Genomic DNA, 19,577 nt, shown 5'->3' with positions numbered 1-19,577 from the left:
TTCTTTTACACAAAAATGATTCAAATGAGTCTGATGCAGTGAGCTGTGCAGATTTTAAATTGGGGAAAAAGAGAGTGCTGGTATCAGAATGGTACTCAGTTTTGGCAGGTACCCTGAGGTGAAGTATTGGACTCGGTGTCAGGAGAGAAAAAAGTCAAAGCGGCACATGTCTAGTGTAAAGCACAGGCTATCAGTGACATGTCTTACCCTTCTCTGTGGGCCTCCCCCTTCTCCAGTTCCTGGATGACCCCCAGCAGCACCTTGATGGTCTCTTGGCTGGAGCTGATGAGATTTTCCATGGCCTGGAGCTGTGCTTTAACATCCCCGTCCTGATTCATAGGCACTATTTGCTTGCAGGCCTCCTGTGTTTGGTCGGGCGGTGCCCCACCAGCCTCGCCACCTCTGCAGGGTGTCAGAGGCTCCTCCATGCCCCGTAGAGGCCGGGCAGACAACTGTCCCGTGTGGCACTGTGCCTGTGTTGTACAGCCTCCGCTGGAACGTGGTAGCGTCTCACTCTGCAGCCCGTTGAGCTGCAGGGCTTTCTTCCGCTTGCTCCGCACAGACGGACTGTCCAGGCACTCCACCTGTGTAAGGGAGTTCCAGGCGATGGGGCCCGTAACCTTGGAGGCCCTGTCCGGCAGGGTTCGGGACGAGCCCTCCTCCAGATTGAGCAGCTGCCTCTTGGCCGAGCGGTCTGTATCGGCCTCCCTGTGTTGTAATCCTGTCCTGGCTTTGGATGGGACACTGCAGAGCTGGTACTCTGCCTGTGCTCCGGCTCCGCTTCCTCTCTGTGTGTCTGCAAGGCAGTCTGTGTCTGCAGAGCAACTGAGCAGCAGAGCGTCAGAGCACAGGCCATCAGGTGCAGTGTGCTGCTCCACTGTGGCAATGCACTCATTAGTATGGAGCAGAGCCCTGGTCCTCCGGACTCCACTCCCCCCGCAGGCTCCCTCCTCCTCCTCCTCATCTAAACCCTGCTCAGCAGCCTTGGACTGCTTCACCTCCATGACAAAACCGTTATTCTGACCTTTATAAGTTTCCACGGCCGCCACGTGTTTAAAGGTGTGACCTTTCTTGCGCTCAAAGGGAAAGGTCTGATAGCGTTTCTTCAGGTCAGGGGACGTCTGCACGCCTGTGCTCCTTGTGACGTTTGGGATGGATCTGCGGGCAGGGACAGTCATGTACTTGCGGTACGCCACTTTGTATGAATTCGGCTTGCCGCCTTTCCCCGCTGCCTGCAACTCCGCCTCCCTCTGCTCGTTCTGTGCCTCGCAGATATCCTTGAAACGCACTTGCAGGGCCTTGTTTCTCTTCCTCACCTGTCGACTGGCTTCCAGGGAATACTTCACCTCCAGCGCCAGCGAGGTGGAGGGCAAGGGCGCTGCCTCCGAGTCAGACTCTGAGTTGGTGAGCATGCATTTGCCACCCTCCTTGCTCACCATGTTTCCTGAGGGGCAGGGAGAAAGACGCTATGTTAATCATTAGTAATGAACGTCTTAGACAAAGACCCTTGTCTGACTATTACATCCCACTCAACAGAACACACCCGCTGTCTCAGCTTAGGGAGAAGGGAGGAACCTGTGCAGTTATTTAATGAATATTATTAAAATGTGCTTTTATCAGACACTTGTCATTATGCATGCCAAAAAGCATAGCAAATATGAATTTTAAAGGGGCAGACGTTTCATATATTTGAAGTAACTTCCATTTATAATTGAGTATAACAGGAATAATTTGAGTTTGACATTGAGTATAGTTTCTGCATTTGACACTGAGGGCGTGGTGGTGTCACGTCTAATGTTTCCATATGCATAAACAGTATATTTACCCTAGAAAGAAAGCCCTTTTCCTTCTTTTTTATTGCCAGTTGGCGAGGATTTTTTGTGCTTGCCAATCCTTCTGTGTTTATTTACTGAAAAACTGCAAGCATTATGGTTTAAGCATGCCCTAAAAATAATCTTAGCAGATTTCCGCGGTGCATTTAATCTTCTTCTCTGTGAAAACCAATAACTCCAATTTCAGCATCATTTTCATTCGTTTATCGTTGCCAGTTAAGGCTGCTTTGACTACCAGTTCCTCCTCCTCCTCTCCCACTTTCTAAGTTGATGAGTGTCTCTGTTTGTATGGGAGCTATCAGACACCACACTTAAAGTCATACACACACTCCAACACACTTAGTTAACAGCGGCAATATACTGTTGATTCTTCTGAATAGTGTGCCTGAGGTCTGCAGTTTATTTCGATGGTTCATTAGGTTCAGCAGGATTCTTCACTGTCTGACCTTTCTCTCTCCCAGTTAATAATGAAGTAAAAATAGGACTTTGGGCCCTATTTGCAGGCACATTTTTACTCCTCCAGCATATGTGAGCATGCCATCTGCTCATTTCAGCAATCTAAACGAACAGAGACAGGAGAATATGCCGAAAAAATGAAGACGATACCCGCAAACAGGCAAACTTTTTGACAGTGAACTGTACAACAACCCCCTAAGGAGAACTATCCCAAGCAGAGATATGAACATGAGATATGAATTATCTCTTCCCACTACCACAGGTACGGTGGAGGCACCGCAACTCTGCAGTTTGCCTCTGATGCTCTGACAGGAATATAATTCTTCCTCTGCGTGCTGATTTACAATAAGCAAACACTCCACACGCTCATACAGATGCTGAATCAGATAGGACAATTATCCGTCTCGGCCTATCTGCCATGACTGCTCTCTGTCAACAGGGAACGACTTCCTATTTCAAACCTGTCTGTTTACTTACCTTGGAGCTATAGAATGGACATTTTGTTTCACTGTCTTCTCCATCACATTATCGCCCTGGCTCTGTATTATTAAATTATAGTCTCCAGTTGTGCTCGGAGAGAGGCAGCCACCTATCTTTGAATATCTCATCTGAGATCTAACGTAACAGTCTCCTCTACAGACATTGATAGCCCCTTGTAGACGTGCAGTATCATTTGTAAATACAGTTATTTTACATGTTGGCATAATCTTTGAATAATGTTTAAAGATAGAGTAACATTTTCTCATCATGCGTACATGAAATAAAGCTGTCATATTGCCAGCACAGGCTTATGATGTTCTTGCACACAGCGTTCTTAAAACCCTATGAGATCCACCATAGACCCTTTTTTAAAGCATGGACAGGGGATATTTGGGGGGCGATAGCATGTCAACAGTATAGGCCACACAGAAGTGGTATACATCATCTAAAAGCTGGAAACCTGAAGATTTATTTGAGATGCAAATCAATACTATGAGTAAACTTTATCTAGTCAAAAATCTGTAATAAACATTGTGTTTTGGTTAGGCACCCATTCAGACTTTAAAAGTTCAGTGTATAGAGGCGCAGAGCATTATGATGGATGTATATGATGGACATTCTCATGCTCATAAGTTGTTGCAGCAATCTGATGCATTTTGTTGCACAGATTTTGGCGATAATAGCCCATCAAGACACCAAAAACTTTAGAAACACCTCATTTGGTATCAAAAACTTTACTTAAGAACTAGAGAGCACTTCTGTTCTGGAAACTACTGATAAAACACCCTTATTGTCAATATACCTGTGACAGCCATACATCCTCTGAATGCTCAGGGTCTCTGGTTTGTGGTTGCAAAGTTTCACGAGGCTGCGATAATTCTAGAGATCTTAATAGGTCATTTTATACAGTGTTGTCCAATTCAAAAAATGGTCTCACTACAATGGCCTGCTATGAGGACTAACATCATACTGTATGTGAATAAAATTGTGCTCAGTGAATCCACAAGAGTCTCAGCTTTGCAGTCACAGCCAGTTTACACAGTGCCAAGACTTTTTAGTGACCCCAGAATGCAGAAATATGTAAATACCATATGTGAAAATAACTCATCTGTACTGCATGCAAAAAAACTGCATGGTTATTGCCCCAAACTGCGTTGACTTAAATAAAATGGGCATGTCTGCAAAAGGGAGACTCGTCCACACAGAACCCATTTTCATTCAGATATATTGAGGTGAGAGTTCCTTCCTTCCTTACTTTGTGTTATTTAGCTCTTTTCCCAAAAGGCTAGCATGACATGGTTGTTTCAGATGGATTCCTTAGGTCGTCCAGTGTCACATGATACCAGTATCTTCAGCTTCAAAAGTCAGCCGCCCTGTTTTGCTGTGAATAATATCTTTGCTTGATACATCATACCTAACTGCCTCATGTGCCAGGTGCCAAATATCTCATGGGCACGGGGTCTCTTATTTGTAAATGTCTTGTCAAAAGAAACCCATGTTTGAATTTTAAAAATCCATTACAAACAGATGGACTCAGCAATGTTACAGATTGACATTCACCCCCCCTGTAACTGTCCAAACATTGCTCAGTAATGTCACTGGAAACACTTTTCTGAGAGCAGCACAGCATGCCCATATAGACAGGTTAGAGATGGCAGCTTTCTGCTGTGCAGGCAGATGTTTGTTTGATTCTCAACAGACAGGTAATTACCAATGTGTCCAAATGACCGGGGAGTACAGTGCAATGTTTGTGGAAACTGACTACACGCCCAACGCAGAAGACATTAGGAAAGATAGTCTGCCAACAGTAACAAGGCTATGAGAGGCACTTCTGCAATACATTACAGGAATTATACACTTTTTACCTGTCCCAAACCTATGGGACATACTGTGATAACATATTCTCAGGTTCCCATGAAAGCATCAGTTACAGGCAGAGAGATGCTAGGGAAATTTCTAAGAAGCACCCAGTAAGTGGAAACAGTGTTACCATACACTTCTCCACCTTGTATTGTATGCATATAATCACTCAGTGACTCCTGACCTCCCTTGCCATGAGGTTGATTGAGCTGTGAAAGGAGAGGGAAGTACAATGGTGTAAAGGGGAGGAATCAAAGCTGCATATAGCACAATCCAATACATACATTTTCCAATTATTCCCCCGGCTGTGCAGCATTTAAATCATTTCACTCACATTTTTTTTTCCCTTCGTCTGACTGTTTGACCGTGTGGCGTTTATTCCCAGACTATTATCTATTCACCGGCATGGCTGTGCTTTCCTGGTCCATCACTGTCAGTGTCCCCTCCATGTTTGTTCAATGGATGACATTTTGAATAAGAGATTAAACTGTAACCCTGCATGCCCTCTTCAAATGAGGTCAGCGAATACTTCTATGATATAAGCCAGGCCCAAGTTAAACATTATATTCAATATGTGCAAAATTACATCTGATTACAATTCAAGATGTCACCCTGCTCTGAACCATCAGATATTGAGACATGGATGTAGTTTGTCAGTGCAAACAACAAGTGTTTTCTTTCCTTCCCTACACTCAGCCTCCACAATGTATACAGTTTCACGGTATTGTATCATATCTTCGTTTAAATTTGATCCTTTTTGACATGTCAGCACTGCAGGCTGAATGATGTGTCCCTGGCTCCACATATCTGATTTGTTACCCATTGGGTTCAGGCCCGGGCGACTGTAGCAGCACTCGTATCTCACCTCCGGCTGGAACACCACCCCCTGGCTTCTTGCATAAACAGCATGACTCATCACGCAAGGCTGTGACAACTGCCCCTGTTTAGGGTGGCCCTGATCCTTTTGTTTTTTTTTCCTTCTCAATTCAGGGGCAAGTAAGTGAAGTGAACTGACCCACTATTTTCTACCCAGTAGGACAGACCAAAAACAGACCTCATAGGGTCACGTGCGCATGGCAAAACACATCAGACATGTTCACATCTGACCTTGTTTTAACAGCACAGCTCACATGGCTGTCACACTGGCACTAAGGGTCATTATTTGGGTTATTTCTAGGCTCACAAGTGCATTTTATCCATGATGAGAGCTGGTTGGTTCTTGGGAAAATTTTCTCTTCTAATTTAGCCATTGTTCAAACCTTTGCAGTGCTGCAAGGACAATCCAGATTACTGCGGTAATGCAATTCATTATTCTTTAATGGAAATGGTCTTTATACTCAGAGCACATGCTCATTTAATGCAACACACCTTGCATTTTAAAAATGGCTCCCTATTACTTGCATTAAACTGCATATGAGTCGGCAGTTTCGTGAATGGCAGTTGCCTAATTGAACTTTTGGTCGCCCAGGGTAAAATCTTAAAAGGTGGAGATTTCGTTGTCCCGATTCAACCTGGGGATTGGATGTTTACCGTTTACTTTGAGCCTGACTAATTTTGTTTTATCGCTTCTGCTCCAACGAAGGGAAAATTTATTAATATAGCATGCACCACAAAACCGGCGAATTGATTAAACACTGGAAATATGGCTATACATGTCAATTAGTGACAGCAGTCTGAACAGCCTTTCTCGTTAAAGTGTTTAACTGGGTGTTTCACTGAGCTCTTCCGTTATCTCATTATTTCTTTTACATCAGTCAAATCTTTTTCCAATTTATGCAGAGTTTATCCTTTAGCTTTTTGATTGGCAGCGTAGAACAAATAGCATAGCAGTAAGATATTTAGTCATACATTACATGGCCACATACTTTAGTGGACTTTTGGTCTTGGGCTGCCATGCTTTATGGTTACAGTTTCAGGAGGGCCTTCTCCTATTTTAATGTAACAGTGTCCCATGCCCAAAGCAAAGTTTTTTGTTGTTTTTTTTAAAAAGATATTATTTTGGGCATTTTTAAGCCTTTAATCGATAGGACAGATGAGCGTGAAGGGGGGAGAGAGAGGGGGAGTGACATGCAGCAAAGGGCCACAGGCTGGAGTCGAACCTGGGCCGCTGCGGCAACAGCCTTGTACATGGGGCGCCTGCTCTACCACTAAGCCACTGACGCCCCAAAGCAAAGTTTTTCTATTCTTAGTGTGACCTTGCCTGCACAGAGCCCTGACATTAACCCCATCCAACATCTCTGGGATACTCTGGAATGCCAAATGTTAACCAGGCCGTATCACCCAGCATCAGTGGTCAACCTGACTAATATGCACGTCACTGAGTGAAAGCAAATCTTTGTGTACCAGAAGAAAGTGATATTAATATATAAAGGTCCATATTTTGAAATGAGATGTTGAAAATGTCCATACTGTATGGATGCAGTGTTTGGCAATACTTTGAACAGAGAATATACTCCCTAATATTTAAAGTCCTTGCCTTCTCAAACTTCCCAGTGATCGGTCAGCTGTGTTTTTATGCCTTCTTGCTGGCAAAAGCTGTGGTTTGAGGCATTATGTTTTCAGATTTTCCCTCCGTCTGTCCCATTCTCTTGGATGTGATGTCTCTTGAACGCCTTGAGGGATTTTCCTTAAATTTGGCACAAACATCCATTTGACTTGACTCAAGGATTAACTGATCAGATTTTGGTGGTCAGAGGTCACTGTGACCTCTTGTCTGTCCTGTTCTTGTGAACATGATATCTTAGGAACACCTACAGGGTGTTTCTTCAAATTTGGCACAAACGTCCACTTGGACTCAACGATGAACTGATTAGATTTTGGTGGTCGAAGGCCACTGTGACCTCACAAAACATGTTTTTGGCCATAACTCAAGAATTCATTCACTAATTACGGACAAACGTTCACATAAGTGTCTAATAAGATAAAGTAATGAAGTGAATAATTCATCAATTCAGCTTCTGTAACCGCTTACCCTGTTGGGGTCGCGGGGGTGCTGGAGCCTATCCCAGCAGGTGTGGTACACCCTGGACAGGTCACTCTACTATCACAGGGCTGGCACATAGAGACAGACAACCATTCACACTCACATCCACACCTACGGACAATTTAGAGTCATCAGTTAACCTGCATGTCTTTGGACTGTGGGAAGAAGCCGTAGTATCCGGAGAAAACCCACACTGACACGGGGAGAACATGCAAACTGCACAGAGGAACCAGGAACCCTCTTGCTGTGAGACAACAATGACAATCACTGCACCACCGTGCCACAATGAAGTAATAACATTTTATATTCAAAAAGTCAAAGGTTAACTTCACTGTGATGTCACGATGTTCTGCAAAAAAAACTTTTCTGGCCCTTTTTCAAAGCCATAACTCAGGAACAGAAGTGGAGACATTTGGTCAGATACTGAATTGCTGACACTGCCCATTGTGAAACTGTGCTGATTGTATAGATCCTCTGTGCAGCCAGGTCAAAGGTATGTGTGAAGCACAATTTGTAGCTTCTTTGCTGCACTGTCTACTGTCATGGCTACATATGAGTCTGTAACTGCAACTTGACTGCTTAGTGGAGGCATACAACCTGGCAATAATTCTCGTTTACCGAGTAAAACTCAGAGGGAAATACACACAGCCATTATTGCGTTTTTTGAATTACAGACACAGTGAGCTTGAAGTCTGCCCTTGTGCTACATGATCAACAAAAAAAAATCCTGCTCTTCTACCGCTGCAGTTTTACATTATTCCAGCTCAGCGTGGCCTCATATGCTGCTTGAACAAATGAGTGTAGCAGTATCATCACAGTCATGGAAGTTCCAAACTCTACTGTAATCCAGCTTTATCTACTCGTGTTTTGTTTTCCTCTTTTCTCTCTTCTGTCAGCTTCCGCTCATAATTACACGGGGCTTAGTAGTGTTTTGAAAAGTCTTTGATCTGTCTCTTAAGAGCACACTGATTATGCAGTAAAAAAAGATATGCAGGCTCGTCGTTTACTTTAGTTTGCGTTGGTAAGGTCATTTGACAGTATGGGTTTATTGTGGGGTTTTTATTTTCTGTCCGTCTCTTGCGCTGCAGCATGTGAGCAAGCTTGGGTGCACCCATGCTCTCAGGGTGTGATGTGAGGGTATATATAGCCGAGTGATTGACTGTACAGGTCAGTGTTGAGGGATAACTGCAGTACAGTGCATTAGGCCGACACCAAACGCAGCAAATCCTTTGTCAGTTAATGGTAGCTTAATGCCGTAAGATGGAACGGCACTGGAAATCACAGGATTTTAAGGGATTGTCTCTCTAGTAATTGTTGCTCAGTCATCATGGACCACTGCGCTGTTGCCTAGCACCATTTTAAAGATTTTGCTCAGAATCATCATGTAGTGTTGTAGTAATGACTAAATAACACCAGGAACATGTTTTTTGTTGAGAGTGCAGTGTAAAATTTCCTAATTATAAACAGAGGAAAACACGCTTTACGCCATCAAACATCACATTTAGATCCAGGGGAGCTGACATTTAACACCCGTGTGATTTTACAGCAGTCTCTTGAAAGATTAGAAATCTGTACACTTTGAGTATAGTTCTGTATATTAGGGTCAGATAGATGTGGCAGTAGCAACGTGGCTTGGATTGAAATCAAATGTTCCTAAACTGGTTGACAAACATCATGGATGGGGCCAATTTATTTGGACTACGGAAGTAATACGCAATAGCTGGTTAGGGTTACTGTTCCTTGTCTGTTAAGGGTTAAAGGGTAACTTTGGTATTTTCCAACCTGGACACTATTTTCCCATTTTGTGTCTGAAGTGACAGCAGTTTTTGAAATTGGTCTAGTATTGATTAGAGCGCTGCAGCAGGTAGCTGCGAAATAGGCTGCAATGTAACCCCTTGGGGCCGCATGTACCATCAATTTATGTCCACTAAAAGTGTTTGTTTTTGCCACTGACAGGCTCAGATTGTTAATCAAAGTATCTGACACCATTGCAGAAGGGATCCCTATAGAGACAGTCCTTTTTGTAAAGAGTAAGATGTTTTTTGTTTAATCGGAAACAGCTCTGATATTGCTGTCGCCAAAAGCACCAGACTATTTAAAAAAAACAACAGTTTTATCCTGGGAAAATACACTTCATTTAAAGTCAACAGAAACAAAATAAAACTCCCAAGAATCATCTTGGTTAGTCTTTCCACTGTTCCAACAATCACTAAGTCTGGTTTGGTTGAAATAAATTATTTAAATGGAATCTGGTGGGTTTGACGAGAGTGATTTTAGGGCTGTTTCTGGTTAAACAAAAAGGATCTTGCTCTCTAACAACAAAGCCTATCTCTGTAGGGATCCTTTCCATAGTGCTGTCAGATACTCATAATAATAATCTGAGCCTGTCAGTGGCAACAAAAAAAAACATTTTCAGTGGACGTAAATGGACGATGCATAATTTCCTCCAGTGTTTACATTGCAGCCCTCTTGATCAATGCTGGAAGAGCCGCAAAAATTGTCATTTAAATACGAAAACATGGGACAAACAGGGTTAAGATTGAAAAATGTCAGTGTAACCATTAATATGGCATCATAGTAGTTATGAATTTCTATATAAAGTGTTCATTTTAGTGTCAGAAGTCTGATACTGTGAAAGGATGAATCCAGATTTGCTGTTAATCCACAGCACTCAGGATATCCTTTCTGTATATGTTATGTCTCTACCATATGCACAGCATTTATCGAAAAGCCATGTGTGCATTAGATATATTGTCACAATTCATACTATTTTGCTTCCAGATGTGCACTTGAAGCTCACACAAAATAAAACGTGTGTGAGAGAGTTGCTGCAGTTACAGTACAAGACTTAATACAGGCTAACGGCCTCTCATTGAGCCCCCAAAGCCTCAGAGTGTGTGCTGCACACGTCATTAGTATCCATCCCTACTGTGCGTGATGCTAGAAATTACCACCATGAAAGAACTCAGTATACTGCATGTCAGGCTGCTGCTGTTATCATGGAGGACTTCTTATCCTTGGACTGTAGCCTGCGGACATTGTAGCCTTATTATTTTTTACTCACTATGTCCCCACTGAATTGTACTTTTCTTTGTTATTTCCTTACATGCTGTAGTTAGTTGGCTTTGTGTGCTATGCCTGCACCCAGGTGGGTTCTTGGGAGCTTGATGAATTCACAGGAAGCCTGTAATCCATACGTCAGTGAACATGCAGGCTAGATGGAGATCAGATCCTCAAGAAAGGATGTACTGCTGCAGAGGCTGCCTGCTCTAATCAGAATGCATCAGATCACTCTCTCCTTTCCTCTCTCTTTCTCCAGAACATTGTATCTCTCCTCTTTCTTTTACTCATTTTCTTGTCCTCCTCCTCTCATTCTCACCCTTTTGTTGCCTTCCCTCTCCACATCTTTCTGTCTTTGCCTTCTAGACAAGCAGAGGTTTCAAAGCTGATGGGTAACTTGAGAACTCCCTGCTGCTCTCAGATTCCTCCTAGTCATCCCTAGCAAAGAAAAAAAAAAAAGACACACACACACACTACCACACACACGGATGGGAAAGAGGAGAAAAAGACTAGAATAAACAGGTGCATGGATGTAGATGTAGAGTTTTTGCTCTGCTTGACTCGAGCAGAATTGAATGTGAGAAAAATAGACGGAGATAATGACGAGATGAGGCAAGATGAAGCCATGGAGAAGGATCCATGAACAAGAATAGGGACCCTGAGAACGAGGGGGAGAGAGTCGGCAAAAGCCATCCTGTCTTGTCGATAAGATATATCATTTTGTCAGCTCAACTGAATCTCGTGAAAGCTGTATAGAGGAGGGAGAGGCTGCATGAAGCCACTTTACAATCAACAAAAGGCTGTAATTTTAAGATTTTCTATTTTCAGCTGTTTTGTAAAGACCGTCTTCTGTAGTCAAGGTCCAATTAGTACTCAAAAGTACGTCAGGTTTTTAGATAAGAATTTGATGTGAGTGACAGTTTAAGTGACTGTTCACAGGACACATACGATTACTTTTAAGTTGTTCTCACTTCAATTAAACAAAGATCCTGCCAGCATTACATCTCACATCTGCGTTCATGCTAATTTTTTTTAACACAACAGAGAGTTAAAGTTTGGCTGCAGGGTATTAGACCTCTAGTGGTGCCGCAGTGCTGTTTGATATGATCGGGCCCCTGAGGGTGCACAAGCACTGGTGTCAAACCATTTCACTTGTCAACAGGTGGCCGAGGGAACTTTAAAATATTTTCAATCTGCCAGCAAAATCAGAGAAGAAGATTGCAAGCTAGTACACATTGATATTAATAATGTTGAATTTAAAATAGTTAAAAAAAAAAAAAGGTTTGTAAATGTTTTATGCAGAAGGACATGCACTCAACATGTTTGTTAAACCTCAAGGATAGACAGAATGTGCTTTAGGAAGAAACACTGAGTGCAGGGTTCCCATGGAAAAGTCCTCAGAGGCATTGAATTTATTAATCTAACAAACGGCCTTATTTGGTATTAAAATTTCCTAAATTAATCTTTCAAACTTTCTTTCAATCTTTAAAATGCTAAGACATGAGATGTGGGACATTATGAATCATTTTTACTGATTTTTCTTTGTAAAATCGGAAAAAAAAAAGAAGGCAATATTACATTAAAACATGCCATTAAATGTCTTAAAACTAACCTGTCTTAAGCTGTCGGAGCACTGTAATGTTAACAGCTTTTGTTAGTTAAGGAAACTGTAGGGCACCTTAAATGGTTCAAATGCACATGAAGCCTACCAGCATGTATGACAGCTAACCCTGACCTCCACCTGTTGAGGTCAGTAATTAGTGCAGAAATGATTAGTCGATCCACAGAAACTTGGTTGAGATTTATCAAGTAAAAATGGAAAACATTTCCTTTTTTAAGCCTCTCAAAAATAAGACTTTGCTGCTTCTTTCTTTTTTGTGTAATTGGAAATTGAATATCTTGAGGATTTAGACCGAAAAAAAAAAAACAGGCAGTTTTGAGATGTTGCCCTGGGCCTTTTTCACTATGTTATAGACAAAACTGTTAATTGAATAAACAGCTAATTTTTAAATCAAAAGAACTGTTAGTTTCAGGCGGTGCTAGAAGTAATGAAAGAACAGATATATATATATATAGGTACCCAGACTCTATTTTTTCCTTTTACCACTGAAAACTCCCATCTCCTGTTCCTCTGCCTCTGGGCCTGTCGGAGCCCCAGCTGACTGGGCCCCTACGGCAAATCAGTGGGGAACATATGCTTTACACACACATACACCGGCACGCTCTGACAACTACAACCAGGTGGGATTGTGTGCAAAGAGTCCCCCTTCTGTATGCAACAGAAGTACGGAGTGACTCACACACACTCACCTTCCCCACTTCAACAGCAGACGCACGCGATTCACCTCAACTGCTTGGCGTTGTTGTGGCGCTCCCAGGGAAAAAATCAGACTCTTAATGAATAATCCTATTAGCACATGAAAGGTAACATCTGGCTTGTTCCAAAAGCAGTCATTCTTTTATAGGAGAGCAATTTGTTTTCTGGATGAATGAATACCCCTCCCAGCGAGCAGGGCCACGGGAGGCGAATGCCCACTTCACCACTCGTTTGGAAACCCTGCACTCCTCCTCACTCCTTCTCCCCCAGTTCCCACCCTCACACTCTTTGCCATATTTGCTTGGTTTAGGGAGGCAAGTGTCGTGCAAGTTCCCGTAAATGCTGTTCGTGCAGGCCAGCTCTGTCAGTTCTCTGCTGAAGCACGACCTCTCCGTGTGTAGAAGCTTTGTCATAGCTTTGTTCTACCTTTTTTAATCTTCGTGTAGCTCTGAATTTGGATTGTGTACAGGGGTGGCATGCACACGCTCCTTTTTTGTGCGTGCATACGTGGCAGAACAGTCAGTCTTCTCTCCAGAGCATTACCGGGTGAGGTGCAGACTGATGTGACTGATTCCTAAAAATAAAGATTGGCTTTGAAGCGGTGGGCCCTCACGCCCATCACTCCTGGACAGCCGTGCCCAGCTCTCACAGAGGCGGCACGAAGGTTATAGGAAGACAGGCAGTGACGGATGAAGGGGAACATGTCATTTCTTTTTTTTTCATTTCTGGAGCGACATCCTACTTTCATCCCTATCCTGTCATTTTGTATAGTTGTATTTGTGTTACATAAATGAGGCTGTGACAGCAGGTATGTACTTTTCACGTCAATCTTGAGTGTCAGCACATAATGCCCTACAATTGTATTAAAAAAAGAGAGAAAATTCAATATCCTCTCCTGCCACTCTATTATTTCTCACAGACATTGTCTTCTCCCCTTGCTCTATATCTCTTTCTCTCTCTTTATCTGTCTTCATCTGCTTCCCTCAGTCCTCTTCTCAGTGTCTGCGCAAAGTGAAATAGAGCAGAGGGGAGATTGTATCAGAGCGTTGATGTGAGATAGGGTTGAAGGGGAGACAGAGAGCGATGGCAGGAGGTTTGTGGAGATGAGTGGGAGTGACATGCGTTTTGTGTGGCAACTGAAGGACAGTGGAGATGTGAGGGTTCTTGGCAACCCATGTTCTCTCTCCCTCTCCCCTCATCACACACACATACACACACACACACACACACACACACACACACACACACACACACACACCCATGCTCCAATAATCTGTAAGGAGATGGTGACTTCACCCAGTCCATTAATCTAGATTAGTCTTTAGTTAAGGACCTTCATCAGATGCAGCCAACTGTCTGATGCTCAGCCCTCATTACCTATTCCTCTGTGCTGCTGCCTCCGTACGTGGGACAGCAGCCTCATGCAACAATTCTGCAATTTTTTTCCTTTTGGTTTGGATACCAGTGTGTTTTATGTAACGCTCAGTCAGCTGCAAAACTGAGGAAATGCAGCATCATGCGAGCCCCTGTACGCACGAAGTGTTGTAGCTATGTATGCGGAGCCAGTCAGGTTAAATCTGGATCACAGTCTTCTCAGAAACAAAAAACCTGACCCGCCACATCTGATAAATGTCAGGTAGCAGTGGCAGTGAGCACACTCCTCATATTCACCTGAGATAAACATTTGTCACGTTTAAAGTTTTCTAAACTGACTGAATCATGTCTTAAACTCAGCACCAGCACATTCCACAGCTGCTGCATGAAATCTCCCTTCACCACAGCAGACGCAACTCAACCGAACTAAAATCAATCTGAGATTTACCTCCTTTCATCTGCCACACGTATTTGATATTTGATCAGCCGACTAAAAGGGAAAATCTCCAGTGGAAACATTCCCTGTGGATTATCCCGGGCTCAGTCTCACAGAGCGAGCAGAGCCCTCGGATTCTCCACCTCCAGAGGTTATTTGAACAGACTTTCCCCCCCTTGCAGTTGCAGACTGAGAGGTGAAATAGAGGAGAGGACAAGAGCAGAGAGGAGCAGACTCACCTCAGACTGTGAATTACTGACGTAAAGGATGCGTTAGCCTAGATCCCTGGTTGTGCCCGTGCATGCCCGTTTCCTTAGTGGATTAGAGGCGAGCTGGAAGAGGTGGCTATGCCATGGCAGAAGTTGAGAGGACAGGCAGGCAGCGGCACGCAGGCAGAGCAGCAGCGGCAGTAGTTGGAGTAGTTGTTGCACATCGGCGTCCTCTGATCCAGTGGCGTGAGGTTCCTCTAAGCCCCAGTGAGAGTCAACACTCCCCCTCTCTTTTTCCTCCTCTCCACCAGCTCTCCTCTGTTCCCCTTCTCCTTTCTCCGCACGGCGTCGGCAGGGGCTCACACTCACTCACACACGCATACACACACACTCACACAGCCACACACACACACACACGCACACACAGTGGCTGAACTCCGGACGCCTCAGCGACAGAGCCCACGCAGGCAGAATATCCCCATCGTGCCGCCGCAGTTCTCCTCTCTGGCTTTCTCCTGTTTTCTGCGTGTGTGCATCTGAGTGTGTGTGTGTAGAGAGAGAGAGAGAGAGAGAGAGAGAGAGAGAGAGGGAGACAGACAGAGGGAGAGAGGTAGAGAGATTAAGCAAGAGGGGGAGGGAGCATGGGAGAGAGAGAGAGAGACAGAGAGAGAGAGAGAGAGAGAGAGAGCAGAGGGAGGAGGGAAGGTTGCAGTGGAGAAAGTGCAGCTCCAGTTTTGGCTACATCTGGCAGGTTCATGCATCATCCCTTTATCTCATCATCAGTTAAAGCAGTTTTGGCAGTGACCTCACTTCCGTAGAGACCATATGCTCATCAAAACTTGCTTTGCTGTCTTTGTCAGGAGCAGAAGAATTAAATTCCAACTTTGAATGGATCTGTTCAGTGTGCACTTTTCCTCACAGCTCTGCAGATTGTCCTGCAAGCGTTTGTCTCAAGAAAGACACGGACAGATGTGTTGACTAAGACTCACAAGCCTGCACGCCTCCCTGTGTGTGTAACTCTTTTGTGTGCTGCCTGGTGTTTCCATAGAGTGATGCTCGCCATGTATCGTCAAACTTGAGAGTTTTCATCTCAAGTCCATTCACCTTCTGTTGTCTCAGTTTCCTCACAGCTCTTTACTTTGTGTGGGAAGAAGATTCCATCTGCTTGTCCCGTCTCTCAAGAGTTTGTTTTCCTGATCTCGACTCGGCTTTTTATCCATCTGTCGTGAGCTAGTTAGTCGTTAACACCGTTTGTGCAGAAGACCTGTTTTCCATCTGGGAATGTGCATTTTCCTCTTAGACTTAATTGGATTCGTGGTGCACCATTGTAGCGTTCAATGAACAAAATAAGGAGGGAGGGGAATAACACTCTTGGTGAGACCTTGATCATGTTAAAGTGGAGCTGTATTATATGCCTGGTTGGATGTTTTCGGAGCCACAGCTCGCCCTCACTCTCTCACAGGGAAACCCCTCGTTCTGCTTTAAGCCTCAGGTACCATGGTAATGAGCTGCAGCTCTCCAGACAGCAGCTGCTCCTACTGTGTGTGTTTTTGCATTTATTTTGAGTTAGTGTACGTGGATTTTTTCTTTTACCTTTTATTTACCAGTGAACAAACCTATATATGACGCACTGCCTGTAATGCATGCACTAAAGATTGGCAACAACATTCACCATTTAGAACTCGGAGTCAATATGTTTAGCTTTTAATTGGGGATTCATGTATTTAGTGACTAGGGTTGGGTATCTTTAAGGGTACTGACCAATTCATGTCTGTACTACCAAGCACTGATTCACGGTAAATCCATGGGTGCCAAATTTGGGTATCTGACAGCACATCAGGCCAAAGCACCCCGAAGCGCTCTGAAGCCTAGAAGCCAGCCAAAGAGCTCTGTGGCCGGCAACGGGGCTCCGCAAAGTCGCTGGATTAAACTTTAGACAGGAGGCGGAACCACCTTGAAGCCAAGAGCGTGGCCATGGAGCAGACAGAGACAGAAGATTAACCCCACGTGTGATTCGAAAAAGAAGAGAAGCAGAATTGCGTTTTACTCTACAATATCCCTCTGGTTGATGTTTAAAAATTAAACTTTTTTTATTGGAAAAGAAGTACAACACAGAAAATAGGTACCAAATTCTGACACTGGAACCAGTATCATCAGTTCAAATGTGAATGGTACCCAACCGTATCAGCAACTAGGACCTAGGCCTGTCAAGATACTTACGTTATTGACTGATCGAGGTCAGCAGAAATGACTGGTCATGTCCATATATCGTTTGATAAAGCCCTCATGTTTATATGCATATTTTCTTAAATAAAAATGTCACTTGCATTTTAGTCAGCATGATGACAGAATAAACAGCCGGGTTTTCTCGACCACTGTAGGACTTGAGCGGCACCTCAGCCAAATGAACAGAAAAAAAACTATGCTGAGACACATTTTACTGTCATTTCTAATCATGTTGCTTTTGTCCTCTTGTCTGCTCTCTGTGTTGGAGTTTCACCGTTGGCAGGGCTCAGCTCATCCACACACACACACACACACACGCACACAAACTTTTTTTTTTTTTTTCACATTCCACTTCCAATGTCTGAACATTCTTAAGAATAAAAACTTCATTGCTCTTTGACAGGGTGCACTTGCATTATGATGCTATTATATTATAACAATATCAGTGGCATAAAATGATGTTAAAATTACATTAATGTCATTTAACAGAATCATTTCTAGGACAATTTATCCTCCACCAAAAGTAGCTATCGTGACGGGTGAAAATTAAATACATTCGTCCAATTTAAAGTGGAATCAGACAGCCTTTCAAGTTGTAACCCCTGAGCATTTCCAAATGGTATTATTGTTGGCGTTACTGTCACAAAGAAAACCAGATCACTTTCCATTTCCTCAGAGCCTAGCAAAAACCAGCAACACAGGACACACTGCATTTTGTTTCTCACAGTTACTTCATTTGTTTAACCGACTACCTTTTCGGCTATTGTCCTCTTTCTGTTTTGCACAATAGTTGGGGCTCTTTGTTTGTGCTGTAAATTCGAGCCTTTATTTTTCTGGGAGATTGTATCTGGTGGCAGTTGGAATTACATAGAAAAAGGGAGGCTTACAGGGAAGTGCAGTTGGTGTCATTATACTATAGACATTATACTGTGAAGTTAACATTTATTTCATGATTATGAATAAAATCTTGTGTATATCTACTTTACAGAAAGTTCCTGTAAAGAATTTAGTTATGTCAGGGGAAAAAAATCATTTAAAATCCATACAATATGTCATGGAAATCCAGTTGAGGCCGTCTTGTTTCAGATAATAACTCAGATTAAACCACAGTGCGTTCATCTTCAAGCCACTTCTCATTATTGCATCTTGTTTGTGCCACTTTTTTTATTATTATGTCGTTTCTTATTAGTTGTATTCCCATATCAGTTCTAAATACTTACCAAGTTTTTTTTTTCTGTTGGAGCATTTCTTGATATTGGACCATTTTTTGCCATTGAATCTTTTTCTCATCATTCTCAAATCTTGTTTGCTGTTGTAAAGTAATTTCTTGTTATTACAGTTTTCAACTGGTATTAAACAAATTTATAACACGGGAAATCTGTCATATTGGTGAGCTAAAATGATATAACCTTTCTTAATACTTTATGGGCAAAATTAGACAAAAGTGCCATAGTTAGATAATTGGGTAGTTTGCTAAATGATAGAATGTAACCCCCCTTCAAAAGAGAGAAACACCGTTTAAACCCACAGTCAATGCTTATAAGACAACTAGTCCATACCCATTGAGTGCAAAGTTGCCCACGTAGTTTCACATGGTGTGTGTTTGAGATACAGGTCATAGGAAATTGCAGATTAAATAGTCAACTGAACCCATTAAGAAGAGCAATGTATTCAGACAGAGTTTTTGAAAACCGTGGGACAGACAGAATGACTGACTGACAGAATGACACACTGACAGTTTCCGTGATTATGTACAGCATACCATACCATGACTTAGTCATCCCAAAAATTAGAAAAAAAACCCCCAAACATTGGTCCACAGGGGGAGCCACAGCGATCGGTCGCATTTTAGCCATTTTTTAAGCAATTTTCTGTTGTTATAGCTCCACCCAGTTGCCAATTAGAGTTAAATTTCTCCAGTCACCTTGAGGCGTCCTGTTCTACATATCTACCAAGTTTAGTAAAAATCGATATGGCGGTTAGGCCTAGATAAGAAATTAGCTCTCTAGCGCCCCCATTTTGTTTGATGGGGTCAATAATGGAGGGGATCCCTCAGATTATGTGTGGTCATATGCCTACAAAGTTTCATGCAGATCGCTCAAACTTCCCAGGAAGAGATCGGTTTGAAGTGTTTTTCAAAAAATTCAAAATGGCGGAAAATCTATATAACCGGAGGTTATGGGTTCTTGAGCCAAATTTGTTCCTCATGAGGAGAGGCATCTCTGTGCAAAGTTTCATGTCTCTACGACATACGGGGCATGAGAGATGCCCATTCAAAGTTTGCAATTTCAGTCGGTTGCTATAGCGCCCCCCTTTGGCCAATTGATGTAATATTGCTTCATTC

At 43.1% G+C, this 19,577-nt stretch overlaps 2 protein-coding genes across 4 annotated transcripts in view; one reads left to right on the top strand and one right to left on the bottom strand.

Moving 5' to 3' along the window:
• Positions 1–15,480, bottom strand: part of LOC126399353 (inhibitory synaptic factor 2A) — a 38,628-nt gene extending 23,148 nt beyond the window's left edge. For both annotated transcript variants that reach the window (XM_050059208.1, XM_050059209.1), the window contains exons 1-2: positions 15,038–15,480; positions 208–1,444 (exon numbers count right to left, since the gene is read on the bottom strand). In XM_050059208.1, the coding sequence (XP_049915165.1) occupies positions 208–1,439 (1,232 nt within the window). In that variant the 5' untranslated portion in view covers positions 1,440–1,444; positions 15,038–15,480. The remainder of the gene's footprint in view (positions 1–207; positions 1,445–15,037) is intronic.
• Positions 1–19,577, top strand: part of dock1 (dedicator of cytokinesis 1) — a 271,540-nt gene that overhangs the window by 145,097 nt on the left and 106,866 nt on the right. The gene's annotated exons all lie outside the window — the stretch shown is intronic.

The sequence above is a fragment of the Epinephelus moara genome, chromosome 13 (assembly GCF_006386435.1).
Source record: "Epinephelus moara isolate mb chromosome 13, YSFRI_EMoa_1.0, whole genome shotgun sequence".
NCBI classification, from domain to species: domain Eukaryota; kingdom Metazoa; phylum Chordata; class Actinopteri; order Perciformes; family Serranidae; genus Epinephelus; species Epinephelus moara.
The sequence above is the reverse complement of the archived record's forward strand: the minus strand, read 5'-3'. Positions and strand labels throughout refer to the sequence as shown.